At 42.6% G+C, this 23,555-nt stretch overlaps 1 protein-coding gene and 1 non-coding gene across 2 annotated transcripts in view; one reads left to right on the top strand and one right to left on the bottom strand.

Annotated features, from left to right (window-relative positions):
• The window catches only part of LOC139417289 (band 4.1-like protein 1), a 97,988-nt gene that overhangs the window by 36,639 nt on the left and 37,794 nt on the right, over positions 1-23,555 (bottom strand). The window contains exons 5-6 of the mRNA XM_071166552.1: positions 7,203-7,245; positions 7,016-7,091 (exon numbers count right to left, since the gene is read on the bottom strand). Coding sequence (XP_071022653.1) covers positions 7,016-7,091; positions 7,203-7,245 — 119 coding nt within the window. The remainder of the gene's footprint in view (positions 1-7,015; positions 7,092-7,202; positions 7,246-23,555) is intronic.
• Positions 3,027-3,083, top strand: LOC139417660 (U7 small nuclear RNA). The gene has a single exon (XR_011635208.1). It is a non-coding gene; the product is annotated as a U7 small nuclear RNA (small nuclear RNA).

The following is a 23,555-nucleotide window of genomic DNA, read 5'->3' as shown; positions in this document are numbered from 1 at the left end:
TCAGTTATAAGGAATTCTTATCACTTTACAAGGTCCCTTTAACACCTAAATATTTTGCAATTGTTTTAGATGCCATTCCCTCAGGTGTTGCTCTGTTATTCAGGAATGTGTCAAGACCTGACCCTCAGAGCCTACCTTCCATTGACCCTGTTGACTCAGTAAAAAATATTTGTTTCTCTTTTGGTCCATTCAACAACAGAGCGATACAAGCCTTGTTTCAGCAGGATGTTGTATTGATACCTTACAGTATGTCATGCCTTATTGGAATTGATTTATTGATAATATCTGTTGGGAAAAAGTTTGGATGTTGCCACACACATACCTACTTGTTAACAAAAATGTAGGAAGTTTCCTTTAAAATGATTCATAAATATTATCCTGCCAACCACTATATGAAGAAGTTTAAGGAAAACATCAACTCAAATGGCTCCTTTTGTAATGACCACCCAGAAACAGTGTATTTTTTGGCAATGTATTCATGTAAGAAAACTGTGGCAAGACATCAGTAGATTTATAATTGAACACATTTATGAAGATTTTACACTATTGTGGAGAAATGTACTGCTTGGATTCTTTACATACGATAGAAATAAGCTGAAACATATTTTTGTAATTAATTTCATTATTCTTTTGGCCAAATTTCATATACACAAATGTAAATTTACAAACAAAAAACACATTTTCTTACCCTACAAAAAGAAATTGAACTGTATTTTAAGACAATTAAATACTCTACTAACAAAAAAGCTGTTAGAATTATAAGTGTATGTATGTCCCTTAAGGTCTTTAGCTCGATTGTCCATTGTATATAATCTATATACAGTGCCTTGCGAAAGTATTCGGCCCCCTTGAACTTTGCGACCTTTTGCCACATTTCAGGCTTCAAACATAAAGATATAAAACTGTATTTTTTTGTGAAGAATGAAGAATGAATGAAGAATCCTTGTTCTTCATGATGCTCTCTGCGCTTTTGACGGACCTCTGAGACTATCACAGTGCTGGTGCATTTATACGGAGACTTGATTACACACAGGTGGATTGTATTTATCATCATTAGTCATTTAGATCAACATTGGATCATTCAGAGATCCTCACTGAACTTCTGGAGAGAGTTTGCTGCACTGAAAGTAAAGGGGCTGAATAATTTAGCACGCCCAATTTTTCAGTTTTTGATTTGTTAAAAAAGTTTGAAATATCCAATAAATGTCGTTCCACTTCATGATTGTGTCCCACTTGTTTTTGATTCTTCACAAAAAAATACAGTTTTATATCTTTATGTTTGAAGCCTGAAATGTGGCAAAAGGTCGCAAAGTTCAAGGGGGCCGAATACTTTCGCAAGGCACTGTATACTTGTGTTCTCTCATGTATTTTCTGTATTGATTTGTTGTTAATAAAAATAAATAAAACCATTTAAAAAAAAACTCACCAGCGTTACGCACATAATGACAATCCCCTGGACTCCATCAACTCCTTGATTACCTGCCCTTTATATGTCACTCCATTTGGTTTCTTCCCCAGTCGTCATTGTTCCTGTTTCATGTCGGTGCGCTGTTTGTGGTTCTTGTTGTGTTCATTTATTAATTAAATGTATTCACTCCCTGAACCTGCTTCCCGACTTCCAGCGTACGTCGTTACATGCGCACAATGCGAGGTAGGCGGCCTGTTCCTGGCCTTGCACATCTGCATGGCACCTTCAACATTAAAATGCTAAAATGGCTTGCCTGCTTTTAGGCTTTATTAGTTGCATGACAACCTATGTAATTTGCTAGGTTATTATCTATGCGCTGTTGAAAATGGTGTTTTACCGGAATAAAAGTAAGCTACCGGAGATACAACTCTCATCTGGCTATACCTGCTGAAAGGGGTTTACAATAGATTGTATTTTAATTGTTCAGGTTCATCAGCAATAATTTTGGTAGTTTTGCGTTAAACAATCAGTGTATATGGTAATGTTTTGATAGACAGGGCAAAGTTGATAATTTCATAACGAGGAAAGCAATCCGTTTTACGAGGCGCACTGCATGGCCGAAGCAAGAGGACAAGAGAAGATCACTCCATAAAAACGGTCAAAATCAGAAGGGGATGAAATCCAAAATTGTGGTATATCTTTATTGGCTATGTCATAGCTAATTTGTAAACTATAAATATTGATACATTACTAGTTCAAACACGTAATCTGACAAAATGACAAATTAATTCGTGGGAGATGGTGATTGCAGAACCAAAGTGGGGGGACAAAAAAAACATAGGCTAAATTGTCCGTAGAATATGGCCTTTCCTCAGACACGAAGAGCCGCAGGTCCAAATCCAGGCACTTGTCAACTCCCATCTAGACTACTGCAACTCTCTGCTAGCTGGGCTCCCCGCTTGTGCCACCAAATCCATGCACCCCGCTCCTCCACACACTCCACTGGCTTCCAGTCTAAGCTCACATCATCTTCAAGACCCTGGTGCTTGCCTATGGAGTTGTAAAGGGAACTGCCACTGCTTACCGTCAGGCTATGCTCAAATCCCAACCCGACCACTCCATTCCAACACCACTGGTCTCTTGGCCCTCCTACCCAGCTCCCACTCAGCCTAACCAAAGCTCTTCACTGTCCTGGCACCCCAATGGTGAAACAAGCTTCTCCCTAAAGTCAGACAGCGGAGTCCCTGCCCATCTTCCGAAAACGTATGAACCCTACCTCTTTGAAGAGTATCTAAAATAACTCTCATGCCCACGGAGTAAAAATCCAGACTCTACAAATAAAATGTTACCTACTATACTACACACTGTAGTATCCCTTGATAGTGTAATACTTACTATATACATGTTTTGTATACTGTAGAACAGTAATACCACATTACTCATTTGCATATACCCAACCCATTCCCATCTCCCATATCCCAATTTGTGCCACCCATGAGTGAGAAACCTACATGCAAAGTATAGACCATATATTGTGTAATATGTAACATGTTATAGAACTGTTCTGTTTAGACGCCAGTCCTACCTAGCTACCTACATACCACCTACCTATAGGTTATGGAAATTATGCTCTTTTAGTATTTGTCCAGTAGGTTTCCTCAAGAAGAAAGCCCCTACTTCTATGTCAAAGATTAGTGATGGGAAAACAAGGCTTTCAGAAGCCTTTGGTGGCTCACCAAATTGTGCCGAAAAACGGTTCATTACTATGAGCTTTTAACACAATGCACATTAGTGACACTTGCTGCTCAGCAATTAACAGAAGCATTTGATGTTCAGATATACGTTTTGACCAAGGCATTTATCAAAACTCTGTGGTACAGCGGTTAGTCATGGGTTTTGAACACCTAAACAGTTATAATATGAGGTTAGCATCTTACATCCTTCATCCTTTTATTTGCCTCCAAGTTTGTTTTAAAAACTGTATATCCATGTCATTATTTAGGATGTGACAAAAGCTTATCATTCTAAATTAAACAAATTCTAAGAACAACAATATGCAGATAGTGTGGTTTCACATTATCTCCCCCTCAGGAGACTGAAAAGATTTGGCATGATCAGATCCTAAAAAGGTTTTACAGCTGCACCATCGAGAGCATCCTGATGGGCTGCATCGCTGCCTGGTATGGCAACTGCTCGGCCTCTGACTGCAAGGCACTACAAGGGTAGTGCGTATGGCTCAGTACATCACCGGGGCCAAGCTTCCTGCCATCCAGGACCTCTATACCAGGCGGTATCAGAGGAAGGCTCTAAAAATTGTCAAAGACTCCAGCCACCCTAGTCATAGACTGTTCTCTCTGCTACCGCACGGCAAGTGGTACGGGAGCCAAGTCTAGGTCCAAGAGGCTTCTAAACAGCTTCTACCCCCAAGCCATAAGACCCCCCCCCCCCCCCCCCCCACCTCTACGCTGCTGCTACTCTCTGTCATTATCTATGCATAGTCACTTTAATAACTCTACCTACATGTACATATTACCTCAATTACCTCTGTACTGGTAACCCCTGTATATAGCCCCACTGTTGTTATTTTACTGCTGCTCTTTAATTATTTGTTATTCTTATCTCTTACCTTTTTTTTTGGTTTTCTTAAAACTGCATTGTTGTGATACAGGGCTTGTAAGTAAGCATTTCCCTGTAAGGTCTACACCTGTTGTATTTGGCGCATGTGACGAATAGAATTTGATTTGGTTCGACCCTATGTTTTATCATCTGAGAAACCGATGGCTCGCTACCCTACCTGCAGTTACCAGTCAGGTGCTCTGGTCTGGAAATAAAAGCTACATCTGCAAATACTGTCCCCGGTAGAGGTGAGTGTTTGAAAGCAACTTGGCATCAAAAAAAAGCTCACAACATTTTGAAAAAGCACTTGATCAAAGTAAGCTTTGGACATCATTGATCATGATACAGGTATCGGTACTTTTGTATCAGATCAGACGGCTTTGAAAATGTTACGCAAGCCTGGAAGTGTCGGTATTGTACATCCCATCACCATCAAAGATAATAAAACAAAAACACTATAGTAAATACCACAGTAATGTCCACAAAAACACTACAGTGGTTACTGTAGCATCTATATTCTTTTCATTTTTTTACTCCTTTATTCTCCCTAATTTGAATCTTGTCTCATTGCTGAAACTCCCCAACGGGCTCGGGAGGCGAAGGTCCTCCGAAACACCGAAACAATGTGTCGGAGGAAACACAGTTCAACTGACAACCGAGGTCAGCCTTCAGGTGTCTGGCCAGCCACAAGGAGTCGCTAGAGCGAGATGAGCCAAGTAAAGCCCCCCTGGCCAAACCCTCCCCTAACCCAGACCACGCTGGACCAATTGTGTGCTGCCCCATGGGAGTATAGTATTTATACTATAATAAACTGTAAATACTACAGTATATTACAGTGATGTCTGCAACAACACTAGAGTAAATACTACAGTATACTAGAGTCATGTCCCAAACACCACAGTAAATTCAGCAAAAACACTACAGTGAATAACACAGTAAAGTCAGAGAAAACATTACAGTGAATAATATAGTATATACAGTTGAAATCGGAAGTTTACATACACTTAGGTTGGAGTCATTAAAACTTGTTTTTCAACCACTCCACAAATTTCTTGTTAACAAACTATAGTTTTGGTAAGTTGGGTAGGACATCTACTTTGTGCATGACACAAGTCATTTTTCCAACAATTGTTTACAGACAAATTATTTCCCTTATAATTCACTGTATCACAATTCCAGTGGGTCAGAAGTTTACATACACAAAGTTGACTGTGCCTTTAAACAGCTTGGAAAATTCCAGAAAAGTATGTCATGGCTTTAGAAGCTTCTGATAGGCTAATTGACATAATTTGAGTGAATTGGAAGTGTACCTGTGGATGTATTTCAAGGCCTACCTTCAAACTCAGTGCACCTTTGCTTGATATCATTGGAAAATCAAGAGAAATCAGCCAAGACCTCAGAAGATAAATTGTAGACTTCCACAAGTCTGGTTCATCCTTGGGAGCAATTTCAAACTGTCTGAAGGTACCATGTTCATCTGTACAAACAATACCAAGTCTAAACACCATGGGACCATGCCGCCATCATACCGTTCAGGAAGGAGATGCGTTCTGTCTCCTAGAGATGAACGTACTTTGGTGTGACAAGTGCAAATCAATCCCAGAACAGCAGCAAAGGACCTTGTGAAGATGCTGGAGGAAACAGGTACAAAAGTATCTATATCCACAGTAAAAAAAAGTCCTATAAGGACATAACCTGAAAGGCCGCTCAGCAAGGAAGAAGCCACTGCTCCAAAACCGCCATAAAAAGCCAGACTACGTTTTGCAACTGCACATGGGGCAAAGATTGTACTATTTGGAGAAATGTCCTCTGGTCTGACGAAACAAAAATAGAACTGTTTGGCCATAATGACCATCGTTATGTTTGGAGAAAAAAAGGGGGACACTTGCAAGCAGAAGAACACCATCCCAACTGTGAAGCACGGGGGTGGCAGCATCATGTTGTGGGGGTGCTTTGCTGTAGGAGGACTGGTGCACTTCATGAAATAGATAGCATCATGAGGCAGGAAAATTATGTGGATATATTGAAGCAACATCTCAAGACATCAGTTGAGTTAAATCTTGGTAGAAAATGGGTCTTCCAAATGGACAATGACCCCAAGCATACTACCAAAGTTGTGGCAAAATGGCTTGAGGACAACAAAGTCAAGGTATTGGAGTGGCCATCACAAAGCCCTGACCTCAATCCCATAGAAAATGTGTGGGCAGAACTAAAAGAGCATGTGCGAGCAAGAGGCCTACAAACCTGACTCAGTTACACCAGCTCTGTCAGGAGGAATGGGCCAAAATTCACCCAACTTATTGTGGAAGGCTACCCAAAACGTTTGACCCAAGTTAAACCATTTAAAGGCAATGCTACCAAATACTAATTGAGTGTATGTAAACTTCTGACCGACTAGGAATGTGATGAAAGAAATAAAAGCTGCAATAAATCATTTTCTCTACTATTATTCTGACATATCACATTCTTAAAATAAAGTGGTGATCCTAACTGACCTAAGACAGGGAATTTTTACTCGTATTAAATGTCAGGAAATGTGAAAAACGGAGTTTAAAGGTATTTGGCTAAGGTGTATGTAAACCTCCGACTTCAACTGTATATATAATAATACTACAGTATTTATACCATAGTATACTATAGTATTTTTTCATGTGGGATTTGTCGGCAAAAATGCTTGATTTTGCTGCGGCAGTTCTGAAGTTTTGTATGGCAATTTGCCACGACTTCTGGCTTGATTTAACAAATTTATGCAGTTAAGTGCGGTGATTGGTTAAAATTGCGAGCCCTGTTTTTGTAGTGCAGTGATCACACAATTTTATGAAGTAATAATTGCAGTTTTATGCAGTAACAGTGGTCAAATTTGCAAGCCCTAGCATAAATCGCAAAATCCTGGAGGACAGGTTATTATCAATAAAGGCAGTTAGACATCAAATCTGACTTCCATAGCATATTTAGTAGATGTTGTTGCTGTTGATTATGATTCAAACCCACCTGGTGATGTCTTCAGTGAGCTGAGATGGGTCAGGGGGATAAAACTTGACAGCAAAGCCGAAATGCCATGAGCCAACTGTGGATAAACGACACACAGTCAGCACTCTGTGTGTGTGTGTGTGTGTGTGTGTGTGTGTGTGTGTGTGTGTGTGTGTGTGTGTGTGTGTACATGCGTGGTCACACTAACTTCGGATTTGCTTCTTGATCTCCTTTGACGGGTCCAGCCAATTCTGAAAGAAAGAATGGGGAAATCCCCTTGAGAACAACACACAGCAACAAAAAAAACAGCCAATGCCCCTCTCTTTGAAAACCCTGTCAGAGAGTTAACTACTGCACTGACTCCTCTCTTCCAAAGCCATCTCCTCTATTCGGGGCAAAATGCATCCACAAAGCAAAAGGAAATAAATGTCTCGGTAAACCATCAATGCCTTAAAGTAACTTCCCAGTGTTCCAGAATTATATGAAATATGATCTATAAATAATTACAATATGAATTAATAAATGTCCTTCCTAAAATGCCAATTAAAGATGTTAAAAAGCAGTTACTCTCTGTGCCCCTGCTTGCCCTGATAGGAACAAAAATAACATGGGCATATACCAGCCAAAAACAGCTGATTTGCCAGCTCAGCCAACCAGACACGCATGCACTTGGATATTTAAAATAAGTCCGAGTCCCACCTGTGGAAGGCTGCCCAGCTGCACATGCACTTGTCCTTTTTACCCATGCCGAAGGCTGCAGCTTGTAAACCAATTTAAATAGCTAGTATGGATGGGTTCAGATTTTGGATACGCATAATGGATCTACAAGGAATATTTAACTATAGCAACAATAAATGCAGATTGATTATTTCACAAACATGAGTCGTTTCTTTCCATTGCTTTATCACCATTGCGGAAATTGTTGTTGTTAGTTAGCTAGCTAGACACAATTGCAACACAATTGCAACACCCACCCATAGCAGGCACTCCAGCAGGTATATTTCACTGGTCATCCCCAAAGCCAACACTTCTTTTGGCCGCCTTTCCTTCCAGTTCTCTGCTGCTAATGACTGGAATTGGTTTACAAGCTGCAGCAAAAATCACAGAAGCTGGAGTCTCATATCTCCCTCTCTAACTTTAAGCATCAGCTGTCAGAGCAGCTTACTGTACCTGTACACAGCCAATTTAAAAAAATATATATATATATTTCACCTTTATTTAACCAGGTAGGCTAGTTGAGAACAAGTTCTCATTTACAACTGCGACCTGGCCAAGATAAAGCATAGCCGTGCGAACAGACAACAACACAGAGTTACACATGGAGTAAACAATAAACAAGTCAATAACACAGTAGAAAAAAAGAAAAAAAGAGTCTATATACATTGTGTGCAAAAGGCATGAGGAGGTAGGTGAATAATTACAATTTAGCAGATTAACACTGGAGTGATAGATGATCAGATGGTCATGTGCAGGTAGAGATACTGGTGTGCAAAAGAGCAGAAAAGTAAATAAATAAAAACAGTATGGGGATGAGGTAGGTAAATTGGGTGGGCTATTTACCGATGGACTATGTACAGCTGCAACGATCGGTTAGCTGCTCAGATAGCAGATGTTTAAAGTTGGTGAGGGAGATAAAAGTCTCCAACTTCAGCGATTTTTGCAATTCGTTCCAGTCGCAGGCAGCAGAGAACTGGAAGGAAAGGCGGCAGAATGAGGTGTTGGCTTTAGGGATGATCAGTGAGATACACCTGCTAGAGCGCGTGCTACGGGTGGGTGTTGCCATCATGACCAGTGAACTGAGATAAGGCGGAGCTGTACCTAGCATGGACTTGTAGATGACCTGGAGCCAGTGGGTCTGGCGACGAATATGTAGCGAGGGCCAGCCGACTAGAGCATACAGGTTGCAGTGGTTGGTGGTATAAGGTGCTTTAGTAACAAAACGGATGGCACAGTGATAAACTGCATCCAGTTTGCTGAGTAGAGTATTGGAAGCTATTTTGTAGATGACATCGGCGAAGTCGAGGATCGGTAGGATAGTCAGTTTTACCAGGAGAGTTTACAGTCTAGCCAGACACCTAGGTACTTATAGATGTCCACATATTCTAGGTCGGAACCATCCAGGGTGGTGATGCTAGTCGGGCGTGCGGGTGCAGGCAGCGAACAGTTGAAAAGCATGCATTTGGTTTTACTAGTGTTTAAGAGCAGTTGGAGGCCACGGAAGGAGTTTTGTACGGCATTGAAGCTCGTTTGGAGGTTAGATAGCACAGTGTCCAAGGAAGGGTCAGAAGTATACAGAATGGTGTCGTCTGCGTAGAGGTGGATCAGGGAATCGCCCGCAGCAAGAGCAACATCATTGATATATACAGAGAAAAGAGTCTGCCCGAGAATTGAACCCTGTGGCACCCCCATAGAGACTGCCAGAGGACCGGACAACATGCCCTCCGATTTGACACACTGAACTCTGTCTGCAAAGTAGTTGGTGAACCAGGCAAGGCAGTCATTAGAAAAACCGAGGCTACTGAGTCTGCTGATAAGAATATGGTGATTGACAGAATCGAAAGCCTTGGCCAGGTCGATGAAGACGGCTGCACAGTACTGTCTTTTATCGATGGCAGTTATGATATCATTTAGTACCTTGAGCGTGGCTGAGGTGCACCCGTGACCGGCTCAGAAACCAGATTGCACAGCGGAGAAGGTACGGTGGGATTCGAGATGGTCAGTGATCTGTTTGTTGACTTGGCTTTCGAAGAACTTAGATAGGCAGGGCAGGATGGATATAGGTCTGTAACAGTTTGGGTCCAGGGTGTCTCCCCCTTTAAAGAGGGGGATGACTGCGGCAGCTTTCCAATCCTTGGGGATCTCAGACAATACAAAAGAGAGGTTGAACAGGCTGATAATAGGGGTTGCGACAATGGCGGCGGATAGTTTCAGAAATAGAGGGTCCAGACTGTCAAGCCCATCTGATTTGTACGGGTCCAGGTTTTTCAGCTCTTTCAGAACATCTGCTATCTGGATTTGGGTAAAGGAGAAGCTGGGGAGGCTTGGGCGAGTAGCTTCTGGGGTGGGCGGAGCTGTTGGCCGAGGTTGGAGTAGCCAGGAGGAAGGCATGGCCAGCCGTTGAGAAATGCTTGTTGAAGTTTTCGATTATCATGGATTTATCGGTGGTGACCGTGTTACCTAGCCTCAGTGCAATGGGCAGCTGGGAGGAGGTGCTCTTGTTCTCCATGGACTTTACAGTGTCCCAGAACCTTTTGGAGTTAAAGCTACAGGATGCAAATTTCTGCTTGAAAAAGCTGGCCTTTGCTTTCCTGACTGACTGCGTATATTGGTTCCTGACTTCCCTGAACAGTTGCATATCGCGGGGACTATTCAAATCAAATCAAATTTATTTGTCACATACACATGGTTAGCAGATGTTAATGCGAGTGTAGCGAAATGCTTGTGCTTCTAGTTCCGACAATGCAGTAATAACCAACAAGTAATCTAACTAACAATTCCAAAACTACTGTCTTGTACACAGTGTAAGGGGATAAAGAATATGTACATAAAGATATATGAATGAGTGATGGTACAGAGCAGCATAGGCAAGATACAGTAGATGGTATCGAGTACAGTATATACATATGAGATGAGTATGTAAACAAAGTGGCATAGTTAAAGTGGCTAGTGATACATGTATTACATAAGGATACAGTCGATGATATAGAGTACAGTATATACGTATGCATATGAGATGAATAATGTAGGGTAAGTAACATTATATAAGGTAGCATTGTTTAAAGTGGCTAGTGATATATTTACATCATTTCCCATCAATTCCCATTATTAAAGTGGCTGGAGTTGAGTCAGTGTCAGTGTGTTGGCAGCAGCCACTCAATGTTAGTGGTGGCTGTTTTTTATTCCGTATCACATTGGGTGAGGCAGGTTACCGGAAGGTATAATCAAATTAAAAATCGAAAAGAGATTGAAAATAAATTGAAATATATATACAAAAAATATGAAAAAATACAAAAGTACACGAGTGGACAAACAAACACGTCTTCACTGCTACGCCATCTTGGAATGAGAGGATTTGTAAATAGCACACCCAACTACCTCATCCCCATATTATTACTTACCCTATTGCTCTTTTGCACCCCAGTATCTCTACTTGCATATCATCATCTGCACATCTATCATTCCAGTGTTAATGCTAAATTGTAATTATACGCCTCTATGACCTATTTATTGCCTACCTCCCTACTCTTCTACATTTGCACACACTGTACATTGATTTTTTTATTGTGTTATTGACTGTACGTTTGTTTATGTGTAACTCTGTGTTGTTCTTTTTGTTTTGCTTTGCTTTATCTTGGCCAGGTCGCAGTTGTAAATTATAACTTGTTCTCAACTGGTCTACCTGGTTAAATAAAGGTGAAATAAAAATTAAATAAATAAGCTTACTGCTGCAACCTAAGTCAGTCAAAAACAGCTAACTGGGTCATTCCATAAAAATAGTGCCTTTATGTCCATGTGAAATTATGTGTGTACATTTTGATAAAACATTTAATTTAACAGTTGGATCACATACAGTGCATTCGGGAACTATTCAGACCCCTTCACTTTTTCCACATTTTGTTATGTTACAGCATTATTTTAAAATTAATTAAATACACTACCGTTCAAAAGTTTGGGGTCACTTAAAAATGTCCTTGTTTTTTAAAGAAAAGCAATGAAAGAAAATAGCTTCACAAGACCTCAACTGGCAGTTTCAATAAATAGTACCCACAACACACCAGTCTCAACGTCAACAGTGAAGAGGCGACTCCGGAATGCTGGCCTTCTAGGCAGAGTTGCAAAGAAAAAGCCATATCTCAGACTGGCCAATAAAAAGAAAAGATTAAGATGGGCAATCGAATACAGACACTAGACAGAGGAACTCTGCCTAGAAGGTCAGCATCCCGGAGTCGCCTCTTCACTGTTGACATTGAGACTGGTGTTTTGTGGGTACTATTTAATGAAGCTGCCAGTTGAGGACTTGTGAGGGGTCTGTTTCTCAAACTAGACACTCTAATGTACTTGTCCTCTTGCTCAGTTGTGAACCGGGGCCTCCCACTCCTCTTTCTATTCTGGTTAGAGCCAGTTTGTGCTGTTCTGTGAAGGGAGTAGTACACAGCGTTGTACGAGATCTTCAGTTTCTTGGCAATTTCTCACATGGAATAGCCTTCATTTCTCAGAAAAAGAATAGACTGACGAGTTTCAGAAGAAATTTCTTTGTTTCTGGTCATTTTGAGCCTGTAATCGAAACCCACAAATGCTGACGCTCCAGATACTCAAATAGTCTAAAGAAGGCCAGTTTTATTTCTTCTTTAATCAGTACAAAAGTTTTTAGCTGTGCTAACATAATTGGAAAAGTGCTTTCTAATGATCAATTAGCCTTTTAAAATTATAAACTTGGATTCACTAACACAACGTGCCATTGGAACGCAGGAGTGATGGTTGCTGATAATGTGCCTCTGTACGCCTATGTAGATATTCCATTAAATATCAGACTTTTCCAGCAACAATAGTTATTTACTACATTAACAATTCCTACACTGTATTTCTGATCAATTTTATCTTATTTTAATGGACAAAAAATGTTCTTTCAAAAACAAGGCCATTTCTAAGTGACCCCAAACGTTTGAATGGTAGTGTATATTTTTCTCTTCATCTACAGTATCTACACACAATGGCAAAGCAAAAACAGGTTTTTATACATTTTTGCAATTTTTTTTTTTTTAAACGGAAATAATACATTTACATAAGTATTCAGACCCTTTACTCATTACTTTGCGGAAGCACCTTTGGCAGCGATTACAGCCTTGAGTCTTCCTGTGTATGATGCTTCAAGCTTGGCACACCTGTATTGGGGGAGAACCTCCAATACTTCTCTGCAGATCCTCTCAAACTGTCAGGTTGGATGGGGATCGTCTCTGCACAGCTATTTTCAGGTATCTCCAGAGATGTTAGATCGGGTTCAAGGCTGGGCTCTGGCTGGGCCACTCAAGAACATTCAGAGACGTGTACTGAAGCCACTCCTGAGTTCTCTTGGCTGTGTGCTTAGGGTTGTTGTCCTGTTGAAAGGTGAACCTTCGCCCCAGTCTGAGGTCCTGAGCGGTCTGGAGTAGGTTTTCATCAAGGATCTCTCTGGAGTGATAGAGGTAGATACTGGAGTGATAGAGGTAGATACGTATAGGGGTAAGGTGACTAGACATCAAGATATATGATAAACAGTGTAGCAGTAACGTATATATGATTGTATGTGCGTGTGTGTGTGTGTGCGTGCGTGTAGAGTCAGTATAAATGTACGTGCATATTATTTGTGAGTGAGCAAATGATGCAGTGTCAAATCAAATCCAATTAACTTTTATTTGCTATAAACACATGGTTATTGTTTTTATTTAACCAAGCAAGTCAGTTAAGAACAAATTATTATTTACAATGACAGCCTAAGAACAGTGGGTTAACTGCCTTGTTCAGGGGAAGAACAACAGATTGGTACCTTGTCAGCTCAGGGATTTAATCCGCCAACCTTTCAGTTACTGGCCCAATGCTCTAACCACTAGTCTACCTGCCGTTAGCAGATGTTAATGCGAGTGTAATGAAATGCTTGTGCTTCTAATTCCGACAGTGCAGTAATATCTAACAAGTAATCTAACAATTCCACAACAACTACTGTACCTAATACACACAAATCTAAAGGGATGGAATATTATATAAATATATGGATGAGCGATGACTGAGCGGCATAGGCAAGATGCAATAGATGGTATAAAATACAGTATATACATATGAGATGAGTAATGTAAGATATGTAAACATTATTAACGTGGCATTATTTAAAGTGACTAGTGATACATTTATTAAAGTGGCAAAAGATTTGAGTCTGTATATAGGCAGCAGCCTCTCTGTGTTAGTGATGGCTATTTAACAGTCTGATGGCCTTGAGATAGAAGCTGTTTTTCAGTCTCTCGGTTCCAGATTTGAAGCACCTGTACTGACCTCGCCTTCTGGATGGTAGCGGGGTGAACAGGCAGTGGCTCGGGTGGTTGTCGTCCTTGATGATCTTTTTGGCCTTCCTGTGACATCGGGTGCTGTTGTAGGTAGTTTGCCCCCAGTGATGCGTTGTGCAGACCACACCACCCACTGGAGAGCCTTGCGGTTGAGGGCGGTGCAGTTGCCGTACCAGGCGGTGACACAGCCTGACAGGATGCTCTCAATTCTGCATCTGTAAACGTTTGTAAGGGTTTTAGGTGACAAGCCAAATATCTTCAGCCTCCTGAGGTTGAAGAGGCGCTGTTGTGCCTTCTTCACCACACTGTCCGTATGGGTGGACCATTTCAGTTTGTCCGTGATGTGTAGGCAGAGAAACTTAAAAATATCCACCTTCTCCACTACTGTCCCTTCGATGTGGATAGGAGGGTGCTCCCTCTGTTGTTTCCTGAAGTCCACGATCATCTCCTTTGTTTTGTTGATGTTGAGTGACAGGTTGTTTTCCTGACACCACACTCCGAGTGCCCTCACCTCCTCCCTGTAGGCTGTCTCGTCGTTGTTGGTAATCAAACTCACTACTATTGTGTAATCTGCAAACTTGATGATCGAGTTGGAGGCATGCATGGCCACGCAGTCATGGGTGAACAGGGAGTACAGGAGAGGGCTGAGAACGCACCCTTGTGGGGCCCCAGTGTTGAGGGTCAGCGGAGTGGAGATGTTGTTTCTTACCTTCACCACCTGGGTGGGGTTGAGACCCAGGGCCTCAAATTTAATGATGAGCTTGAAGGGTACTAAGTGGTTGAATGCTGAGCAGTAGTCAATGAACAGAATTCTTATATAGGTATTCTTCTTGTCAAGACGGGATAGTGCATTGTGCAGTGTGAGAGGTCCTGGATAGCAGGGAGCTCAACCCCAGTGATGTACTGGGCTGTCCGCACCACCGTCTGTAGTGCCATGCGACCGAGGGTGGTGCTATTGCCATACCGAGCAGTGATGCAGCCAGTCAACGTGCTCTCAATGGTACAGCTGTATGACTTTTTTCTATTTCATTTTTTATTTCACCTTTATTTAACCAAGTAGGCCAGTTGAGAACAAATTCTCATTTACAACTGCGACCTGGCCAAGATAAAGCAAAGTAGTGCGTCAAAAACAACAACACAGAGTTACACATAAACAAATGTACAGTCAATATCACAATAGAAAAATATATGTACAGTGTGTGCAAATGTAGAAGAGTAGGGAGGTAAGGCAATAAATAAGCCATCGAGGCAAAATAATTACAAAGTAGCATTAACACTGGAGTGATAGATGTGCAGATGATGTACAAGTAGAGATACTGGGGTGCAAAGGATAAATAACAATATGGGGATGAGGTAGTTTGGTGTGCTATTTACAGATTGGCTGTGTACAGGTACAGTGCTCTGACAGCTGATGCTTAAAGTTAGAGATGGAGATATGAGACTCCAGCTTCTGTGATTTTTGCAATTTGTTCCAGTCATTGGCAGCAGAGAACTGGAAGGAAAGGCGGCCAAAGGAAGTGTTGGCTTTGGGGATGACCAGTGAAATATACCTGCTGGAGCGGCTGCTACGGGTGGGTGTTGCTATGGTGACCAGTGAGCTGAGATAAGGCGGGGCTTGACCCAGCAAAGACTTATAGATGACCTGGAGCCAGTGGGTTTGGCGACAAATATGCAGTGAGGGCCAGCCAACGAGAGCATACAGGTGGCAGTGGTGGGCAGTATATGGGGCATTGGTGGCAAAACAGATGGCACTGTGATAGACTACATTCAGTTTGCTGAGTAGAGTGTTGGAGGCTATTTTGTAAATGAAATCGCCGAAGTCAAGGATCGGTAGGATAGTCAGTTACGAGGGTATGTTTGGCAGAATGAGTGAAGGAAGCTTTGTTGCAAAATAGGAAGCCGATTCTAGATTTAATTTTGGATTAGAGATGCTTAATGTGAGTCTGGAAGAAGAGTTTACAGTCTAACCAGACACCTACGTATTGTAAGGAATAACGCTGGAGATGAGAAGCAGGTACGGGGAGTCAAACATTTAATCTGGAACAGACATAGAACAAGACAGGAACAGCGTAAGCACACGGGTAACACGGGCATATGACAAACAATGCAGCAGCGGGGAACAGAGCAGGGAACTGACAAATATAGGGGAGGAAATAAACAGATGAATGAGTGAGTCCAGGTGAGTCCAATATCGCTGAAGCGCGTGACGAGGGAAGGCAGGTGTGCGTAAATGATGGTGGCAGGAGTGCGTAATGCAGGGCAGTCTGGCGCCCTCGAGCGCCAGGGGGGAAAAGCGGGAGCAGGCGTGACAGGTATTTGTAGTTGTCCACATATTCTAAGTCAGAACCGTCCAGAGTAGAGATGCTAGTCGGGTGTGTGGGTGCGGGCATCAATCGGTTGAAGAGCATGCATTTAGTTTTACTAGCATTTAAAAGCAGTTGGAGGCCGCGGAAGGAGTGTTGTATGGCATTGAAGCTCTGTTAACAGTGTCCAAAGATGGGCTAGATGTACACAGATTGGTGTCGTCTGCGTAGAGGTGGATCAGAGAATCACCAGCAATAAGAGCGACATCATTGATATGCACAAAGAATAGAGTCGGCAAGAGGGGAAAGAGGTGCAGCCTTGTTCACGACTGTGCGTGTGTTTGGACAATTTTAAGTATTAGTGATTTAGACACTGAGGAACTTGAAGCTCTCGACCCGCTCCACTGCAGCCCCGCCGATGTGGATGGAGGCATCTTCGCCCCGTTTCCTGCAGTCCACGATCAGCTACTTGGTCTTACTAACGTTGAGGGGAAGGGTTTGATCCGGCACCACACTGCCAGGTCACTGAACTCCTCTGTGTAGGCTCTCTCATCATCGCCGGTGCATGGCCACACAGTTGTGCGAGTTGTGCGTGGCCATACAGTCGTGGGTGAACAGGGAGTACAAGAGGTGACTAAGCACACACCCCTGTTGGGCCCCCGTGTTGAGGATTAGCATGGCTGAGGTGATGTTGCCTACACTCACCACCTGGGGTCAGCCCGTCAGGAAGTCTAGGATCTAGTTACAGAGGGAAGTGTTCAGTCCCAGGGTCCTAAGCTTGGTGATGAGCTTGGAAGGGACAATGGTGTTGAACACTGAGCTGTAGTCAGTGAACTGTATTCTCACATATGTATTCCTGTTATCCAGGTGGGTAAGAGCAATGTGGAGTGCAATTGAGATCGTGTTGTTTATGGGCCTGTTGGGGTGGTGTACAAATTGGAGTGGGTCTAGGGTGTCTGGGATGATGGAGTTGATGTGAGCCATAACCAGCCTCTCAAAGCACTTCATGTTTACAGTTGTGAGTGCTACATGGCGGTAGTCATTGTGGCAATATGCCTTAGAGTTCTTGGGAACAGGAATGATGGTAGTCATCTTAAAAGATGTGGGAATTACTGACTGGGACAAGGAGAGGTTGAAAATTACTGTGAATATGCCTGCCAGGTGTTCTGAGAATGCTCTGAGAACACGCACTGGAATACTGTCAGGCCCTCTGGACTTGCGAGTGTTGATCTGATTAAAGACCTTACTCAAATCGGCCTCGGAGAGTGAGATTAACCAGTCCTCTGGGTCGGTGGCGTCCTTTACACCCGGCACGATGTTGTTATTGTCGGAGAGTGCATAAAATGCATTGAGTTCGTCTGGAAGAGAGTCATCGTTGGGCAGATCACAGCTGAGTCTTCATTTGTAATCTGTAATGGACTGTAGCCCTTGCGACAGAGCCTCAGTAATATGATTCTACCTTATTGCCACAGTATATTGTCCTTTGGCTTGTTTGATGACTCTGCGGAGATCATAGCACTTGTTCTTGTCCTCAGCCGTAGCCTCAGGATTGTCTGCGATAGCCCTGTCTGTGGTAGCCCTGTCTTTTAGTTTAGAGCCAACCTCTGTGTCAATCCAGGCCTTTTGATTGGGGAAAGCAGCAAACCTTGACTTCGCCAAAGCATTTCCTAATGAAGCTGGTGATGGAGGTGGTTAGCTCGTCGATGTTATCAGCGGGGTCTCAAAACATTTTCCAATCAGCGCTAGTAAAGCAGTCCTATAACATAATCTCTGATACTGCTGACCATTTCTCAATGGAGAGAGTCACAGGTACTTCTTGTTTGAGCTTCTGGAAGCAGGAGTACGGAGTTATGATCTGATTTGCCAAATGGCGGACGAGGAAGGGCCTTGTATGCTTGCTTGTGGGTTGAATAACAGTGGTCTAGGACTTTATCACCCTTCGTGGCGAAGGAGATGTGTTGATGGAAGTTGGGCATCGCGTGTCTTAATGACGCAGAATTTAAATCGCCAGCAACCAGAAAAGCAGCCTCCGGACGTAAGTTTTCCTGCTTGTTTATAGCCTCATACAGTTCGTTAAATGCCAGCTTGTTATTTTTCTTGCCCTGAGGTGGAATTTATGCAACAGTCACGATAACAGCTGAAAACTCCCTCGGGAGTTAGAAGGGCATTTGTCCATCTCATCTCAGTACGGCGCCATACGTGCTTTTGCAGAGAGGCAACATCAGCATAGCCAACAACTTCCCATGCTTTGGTAAACAGCTGAGGGATGGGGGTGGAGAAATGTTACCACTCTCCAATTCATTGATCGAGCTATGGATGCAATAACTGACAATAACTAAATGAGATCAAAATTATAGTTTTAACCATGTTTTGAAGCTATACCACGTTTTTTTGTTTTTTTTTACAATTGAATTGTCTTCAAACGATAGAGTAAAACAAGCTGAAACACGATATCTACAAAAGTATGTGGACACCCCCTCAAATTAGTGGATTCTGCTATTTCAGCCACACCAGTCGCTGACAGGTTTATAAAAACAAGCACACAGCCATGCAATCTCCATAGACAAACATTGTCAGTAGATTAGCCTTACTGGAGAGCTCAGTGACATTCAACGTAGCACCGTCATAGGATGTCACCTTCCTTCAAGTCAGTTAGTCAAATTTCTACCCTGCTAGCGCTGCCCCGGTCAACTGAAAGTGCTGTTATTGTGAAGTGGAAACGTCTAGGAGCAACAACGGCTCAGCCGTGGAGTGGTCACACAAGCTCACGGGACTGCCAAGTGCTGAAGCATGTAGCGCGTAAAAATCGTCTGTCCTCGGTTGCAACACTCACTACCAAATTGCCTCTGGAAGCAACATTAGCACAAGAACTGTTTGTCGGGAGCTTCATGAGATGGATTTCCATGGCCAAGCAGCTGCCCACAAGCCTATGATCACCATACATAATGCCAAGCGTCGGTTGGAGTAATGTAAAGTTCAACGCCATTGGACTCTGGATCAGTGGAAACGCATTCTCTGGAGTAATAAACCACGCTCCACCATCTGGCAGTAAGACGGACAAATCTGGGTTTGGTGGATGCCAGGAAAACACTACTTACCCAAATGCATAGTACCAACTGTAAAGTTTGGTAGAGGAGGAATAAAGAGCTAGGACCTTTAGTTCCAGTGAAGGGAAATCTTAACGCTACAGCATACAATGACATTCTAGATCACATATGTCAGAGTCAAGGCCCGCGGGCCACATCCGGCCCGCAAGAAGGTTTTTTACGGCCCCTGGGATGATCTTGATTTATTATTAGAACCGGCCCGCAGCAAGCCGGCAGCCCGCAGATCTTTTACACGCACCAATACTACATTTCCCACAATGCAAAGGTGACGCACCGAGCAGTAGGCTGCTTCATTTCAATATTTATTGGCACAGCAGTCGTCAGCATCACAGTAAAATTAACTTTCAGATACCCATCAAAAATGGCAAAACGGAAGGTGGATACTGAGAACCGGGGGTTTCAAACAAGGTGGGAGTCGGAGTATATGTTCACGAAGGTAGCTGGAAAACCTGTGTGTCTTCTGTGTGGAGAAAGTGTGGCGGTACTGAAAGAGTATAATCTGAGACGACATTATGAAACGAAACACGCGGACACACACGCGGACGCAACTGTCAAGGCCAGTTTTATTTTGGCAGAAGAGATCGCTAAATCAGCCCGGCCATTTACGGAGGGGGATTTCATCAAAAACTGCATGATTAAAGTTTGTGACGAAGTTTGCCCAGAAAAAAGGCAACTCTTTTTAAATGTGAGTCTGAGCAGAAACACCATTGCCGAGAGAGTAGACCAGTTGTCCATCAATCTAAAAGAGCAGCTTGTGAAAAAGGGAAAAGATTTTATTGCATATTCCTTGGCTGTGGATGAGAGCACCGACATTTCTGACATTGCCCAGTTGTCAATTTTCATCCGCGGAGTGGACTCCAACCTAAGCGTGACAGAGGAGTTTTTGGCTTTACGTCCTATGCATGGCACAACTACGGGGCATGATTTGTATGAAGAGGTGTCAAGATGTGTAAATGAGATGGAGCTGCCTTGGGAAAAACTCGTGGGTTTGACAACCGACGGAGCACCTGCGATGTGTGGACACAGGAGCGGACTGGTGGCGAAGATACGGGAAAAGATGCAAGAGGAAAACGCGACAGGTGAGCTGACAGCTTATCATTGTATCATACACCAGGAAGCGTTGTGCGGTAAAGCCTTGAAAATGGAGCATGTAATGAGCATCATCACGCGCACAGTTAACTTTATCAGAGCCAAAGGTTTGAATCACCGCCAGTTCAAGGCATTTCTGACGGAGTTAGAAACGGAGCATGGTGATTTGCCTTATCACACAGAGGTGCGATGGCTAAGCCAGGGAAAGGTGCTTCAAAGATGTTTCGAGCTTCGTGAGGAGATTTGTCTGTTCTTGGACAGCAAAGGGAAAGACACAACACAACTCCGAGACGAAATGTTTCTGTGTGAAATGGCTTTTCTGTGTGACATTACGAGTCATCTGAATGCAATAAACTTGCAGCTGCAGGGTCGGGATCGTGTCATCTCTGATATGTACAGTACAGTGAAGGCATTTAAAACCAAACTGACTCTGTGGGAGACGCAGATGCGGAAAGAAAATTTGAGCCACTTTCCCAGCTGCCAGACCATGAAAGAGAAGCTCTCAACCAGTGCGTTCCCGAGCACACAGTTGGCTGATAAAATAGGTATGCTTGCCGCTGACTTTCGACGCCGATTTGCTGACTTTGAAGCACAAAAAAGCAGGTTGGAACTGCTCGGTAACCCATTTGCTGTTGACGTGGAAAGCTCACCACCAAACCTCCAAATGGAGTTGATTGACCTCCAATGCAATGATGCACTGAGGGCAAAATATGCGGCAGTGGGTGCTGCGGAGTTCGCCCGTTTCCTCCCCGGCACAATGCCCCAGCTGCGCATCCAGGCTGCTCAAACGTTGTCTATGTTTGGCAGCACATACCTGTGTGAACAACTGTTTTCTTTGATGAACCTGAACAAAACATCACACAGAAGTCGACTTACTGCTGAACACCTCCACTCAATTCTGAGGATTTCTTCAGCTCAGAGCCTTACCCCGAACATTGATGAACTTGTGGAAAAGATGGGACACCACCAAGTATCACCCTCAACCTCAAACAAGTGAACATTACTGTGCAATCACATATTTAGAGTTTTTACTCAGTTCAAGTTTAAAAGTTAAAATTTAATATTTGTTTTCACTGCATGTTACTTCTCCTTAAACAAAGTGTTGTTTTTGATTAATAGATTTTTGCACTTTATTTTTTTGTATTTCAATCCAATTATATTTTAAAAATATTTCAGTTGAGTGGATGATAGAAAATTGCTATTATTGTTTTTTCTTTGAAGTAAATTTAGCCCACTTTTGCTAAAATAGAAAATATAGTCTACTGATGGTGCCTTGAATACCGGTTTCTTTCATTTAATGTTCATGTTATGGGGATATTTATATAAAGGAAATTTGTCTTTTGTGTCTGTTGAAAATTAAAGATTACTGACAGAGCCATAAGAAAATATTGCTTTATTTATCTGATCATATTGTAATATATTTGTTAGGTTTTCAGTAGGTTCAATTAGGTTCACTAGACTATATGCGTCATTTAAAAATTTTTCAATGAACATTCGAACAGTCCGGCCCTCGTCTTGTAGCTGATTTTTTTATTTGGCCCTCCGTCCATTTGACTTTGACACCCCTGTTCTAGATGATTCTGTGCTTCCAACTTTGTGGCAATAGTTTGGGGAAGGCCCTTTCCTGTTTCAGCATGACAATGCCCCCGTGCACGAAGCGAGGTCCATACAGAAATGGATTGTCGAGATTGGTGTGGAAGAACTTAACTGGCCTGCACAGAGCCCTGACTTCAACCCCATCGAACACCTTTGGGATGAATAGGAATGCCAACTACGAGCCAGGCCTAATCGCCCAACATCAGTGCCCGACCTCACTAATGCTCGTGTCTGAATGCAGAATATTTCCCCGCAGAAAAATTCCAACTTCTAGTGGAAAGCCTTCCAGGAGAGTGGAGGCTGTTATAGCAGCAAAGGGAGGACCAACTTCATATTAATTCTCATGATTTTGGAATGAGATGTTCGATGAGCAGGTGTCCACATAGTTTTGGTCATGTAGTGTATTTTGGGTTCTGATGGGGAAGGACAGTTGAACTAAGCTCAGCTCATGAAGCATTTCAAAGTGATATTCTTCAACAATCAATGGCTCAAGAATCAAAGTCCAAAAATGTATGTACCAATCCTGGATTGTCTCTTTAATATTCTCAGGGCACAGGAATATAAATGCCAGTTAAGCCCTGTCCGCTTAGCTTAATGTCACCGGAGTCTTCTGAGAGATACTTTCTCTATACACTGTGGACCCCATGCGCCACCTTTAAAAGGGCAATCACTTCTAATCACATTTCAAAGGGCAATGGTCTCTTTCCTTCTTTCACCCTGACTGGTCCACTGTGAGGACAGTGGCCCTTTCCTGCAGTCAAATAACCTAGTGGCCTCATAGGTGGAATGTTATAAATAGTTTTCATAATTAATAAACGTTTCTTCCGTTTCTTCTGTTGTTTCTATGTTAAATGGGTTTTGTTATATTTCAGTCTTCTGTGATGTATAGAAAGTGTAATATTGGGATGCAAATTAAAATTTATATCTGACATCGTACATGTCTTCCTTTTTTTAAGCCCATAACCATGTGTGTGAGGTGTATACTTTTGTTTCAAAGTAGACTTGTTTAAGACTACCAAGAAACACTTTGTGTGACCCTGATTTAGCCCACTGCAGTAGAAGGTTAATACATTATCTGATTTTTAAGGACAATGTCACCTGCACATGGGTTGTTCCATGAATAGAGTGCCCTCAGACATTATGTGTGTGAATTGTAACAGTTGGATCACACACTGTACATCTATGCTCTAACTCAGTGTCTCCCAATCTCAGTCCTGTGGACTGAAACCCATCGGTTTCTGAGACCAATCAGAGAGGTCAGAATCTGTTTGCATACTCAAAGAGTCAGGGAGGAAAGAAAACACAGACTTGGAGAAGAAACATAAGTGGGCATGGCGTTTGGCCAGAGTGATGTGGGTGGGTGGCCAGGCAAGGTTTTAACCCACTTAACCCCAAGATTTTCCCATGTTTTCTCCATCATTGTAAAGCCCTA

This window comes from Oncorhynchus clarkii, chromosome 9 (genome assembly GCF_045791955.1).
Source record: "Oncorhynchus clarkii lewisi isolate Uvic-CL-2024 chromosome 9, UVic_Ocla_1.0, whole genome shotgun sequence".
Classification (NCBI taxonomy): Eukaryota; Metazoa; Chordata; class Actinopteri; order Salmoniformes; family Salmonidae; genus Oncorhynchus; species Oncorhynchus clarkii.
The sequence above is the reverse complement of the archived record's forward strand: the minus strand, read 5'-3'. Positions and strand labels throughout refer to the sequence as shown.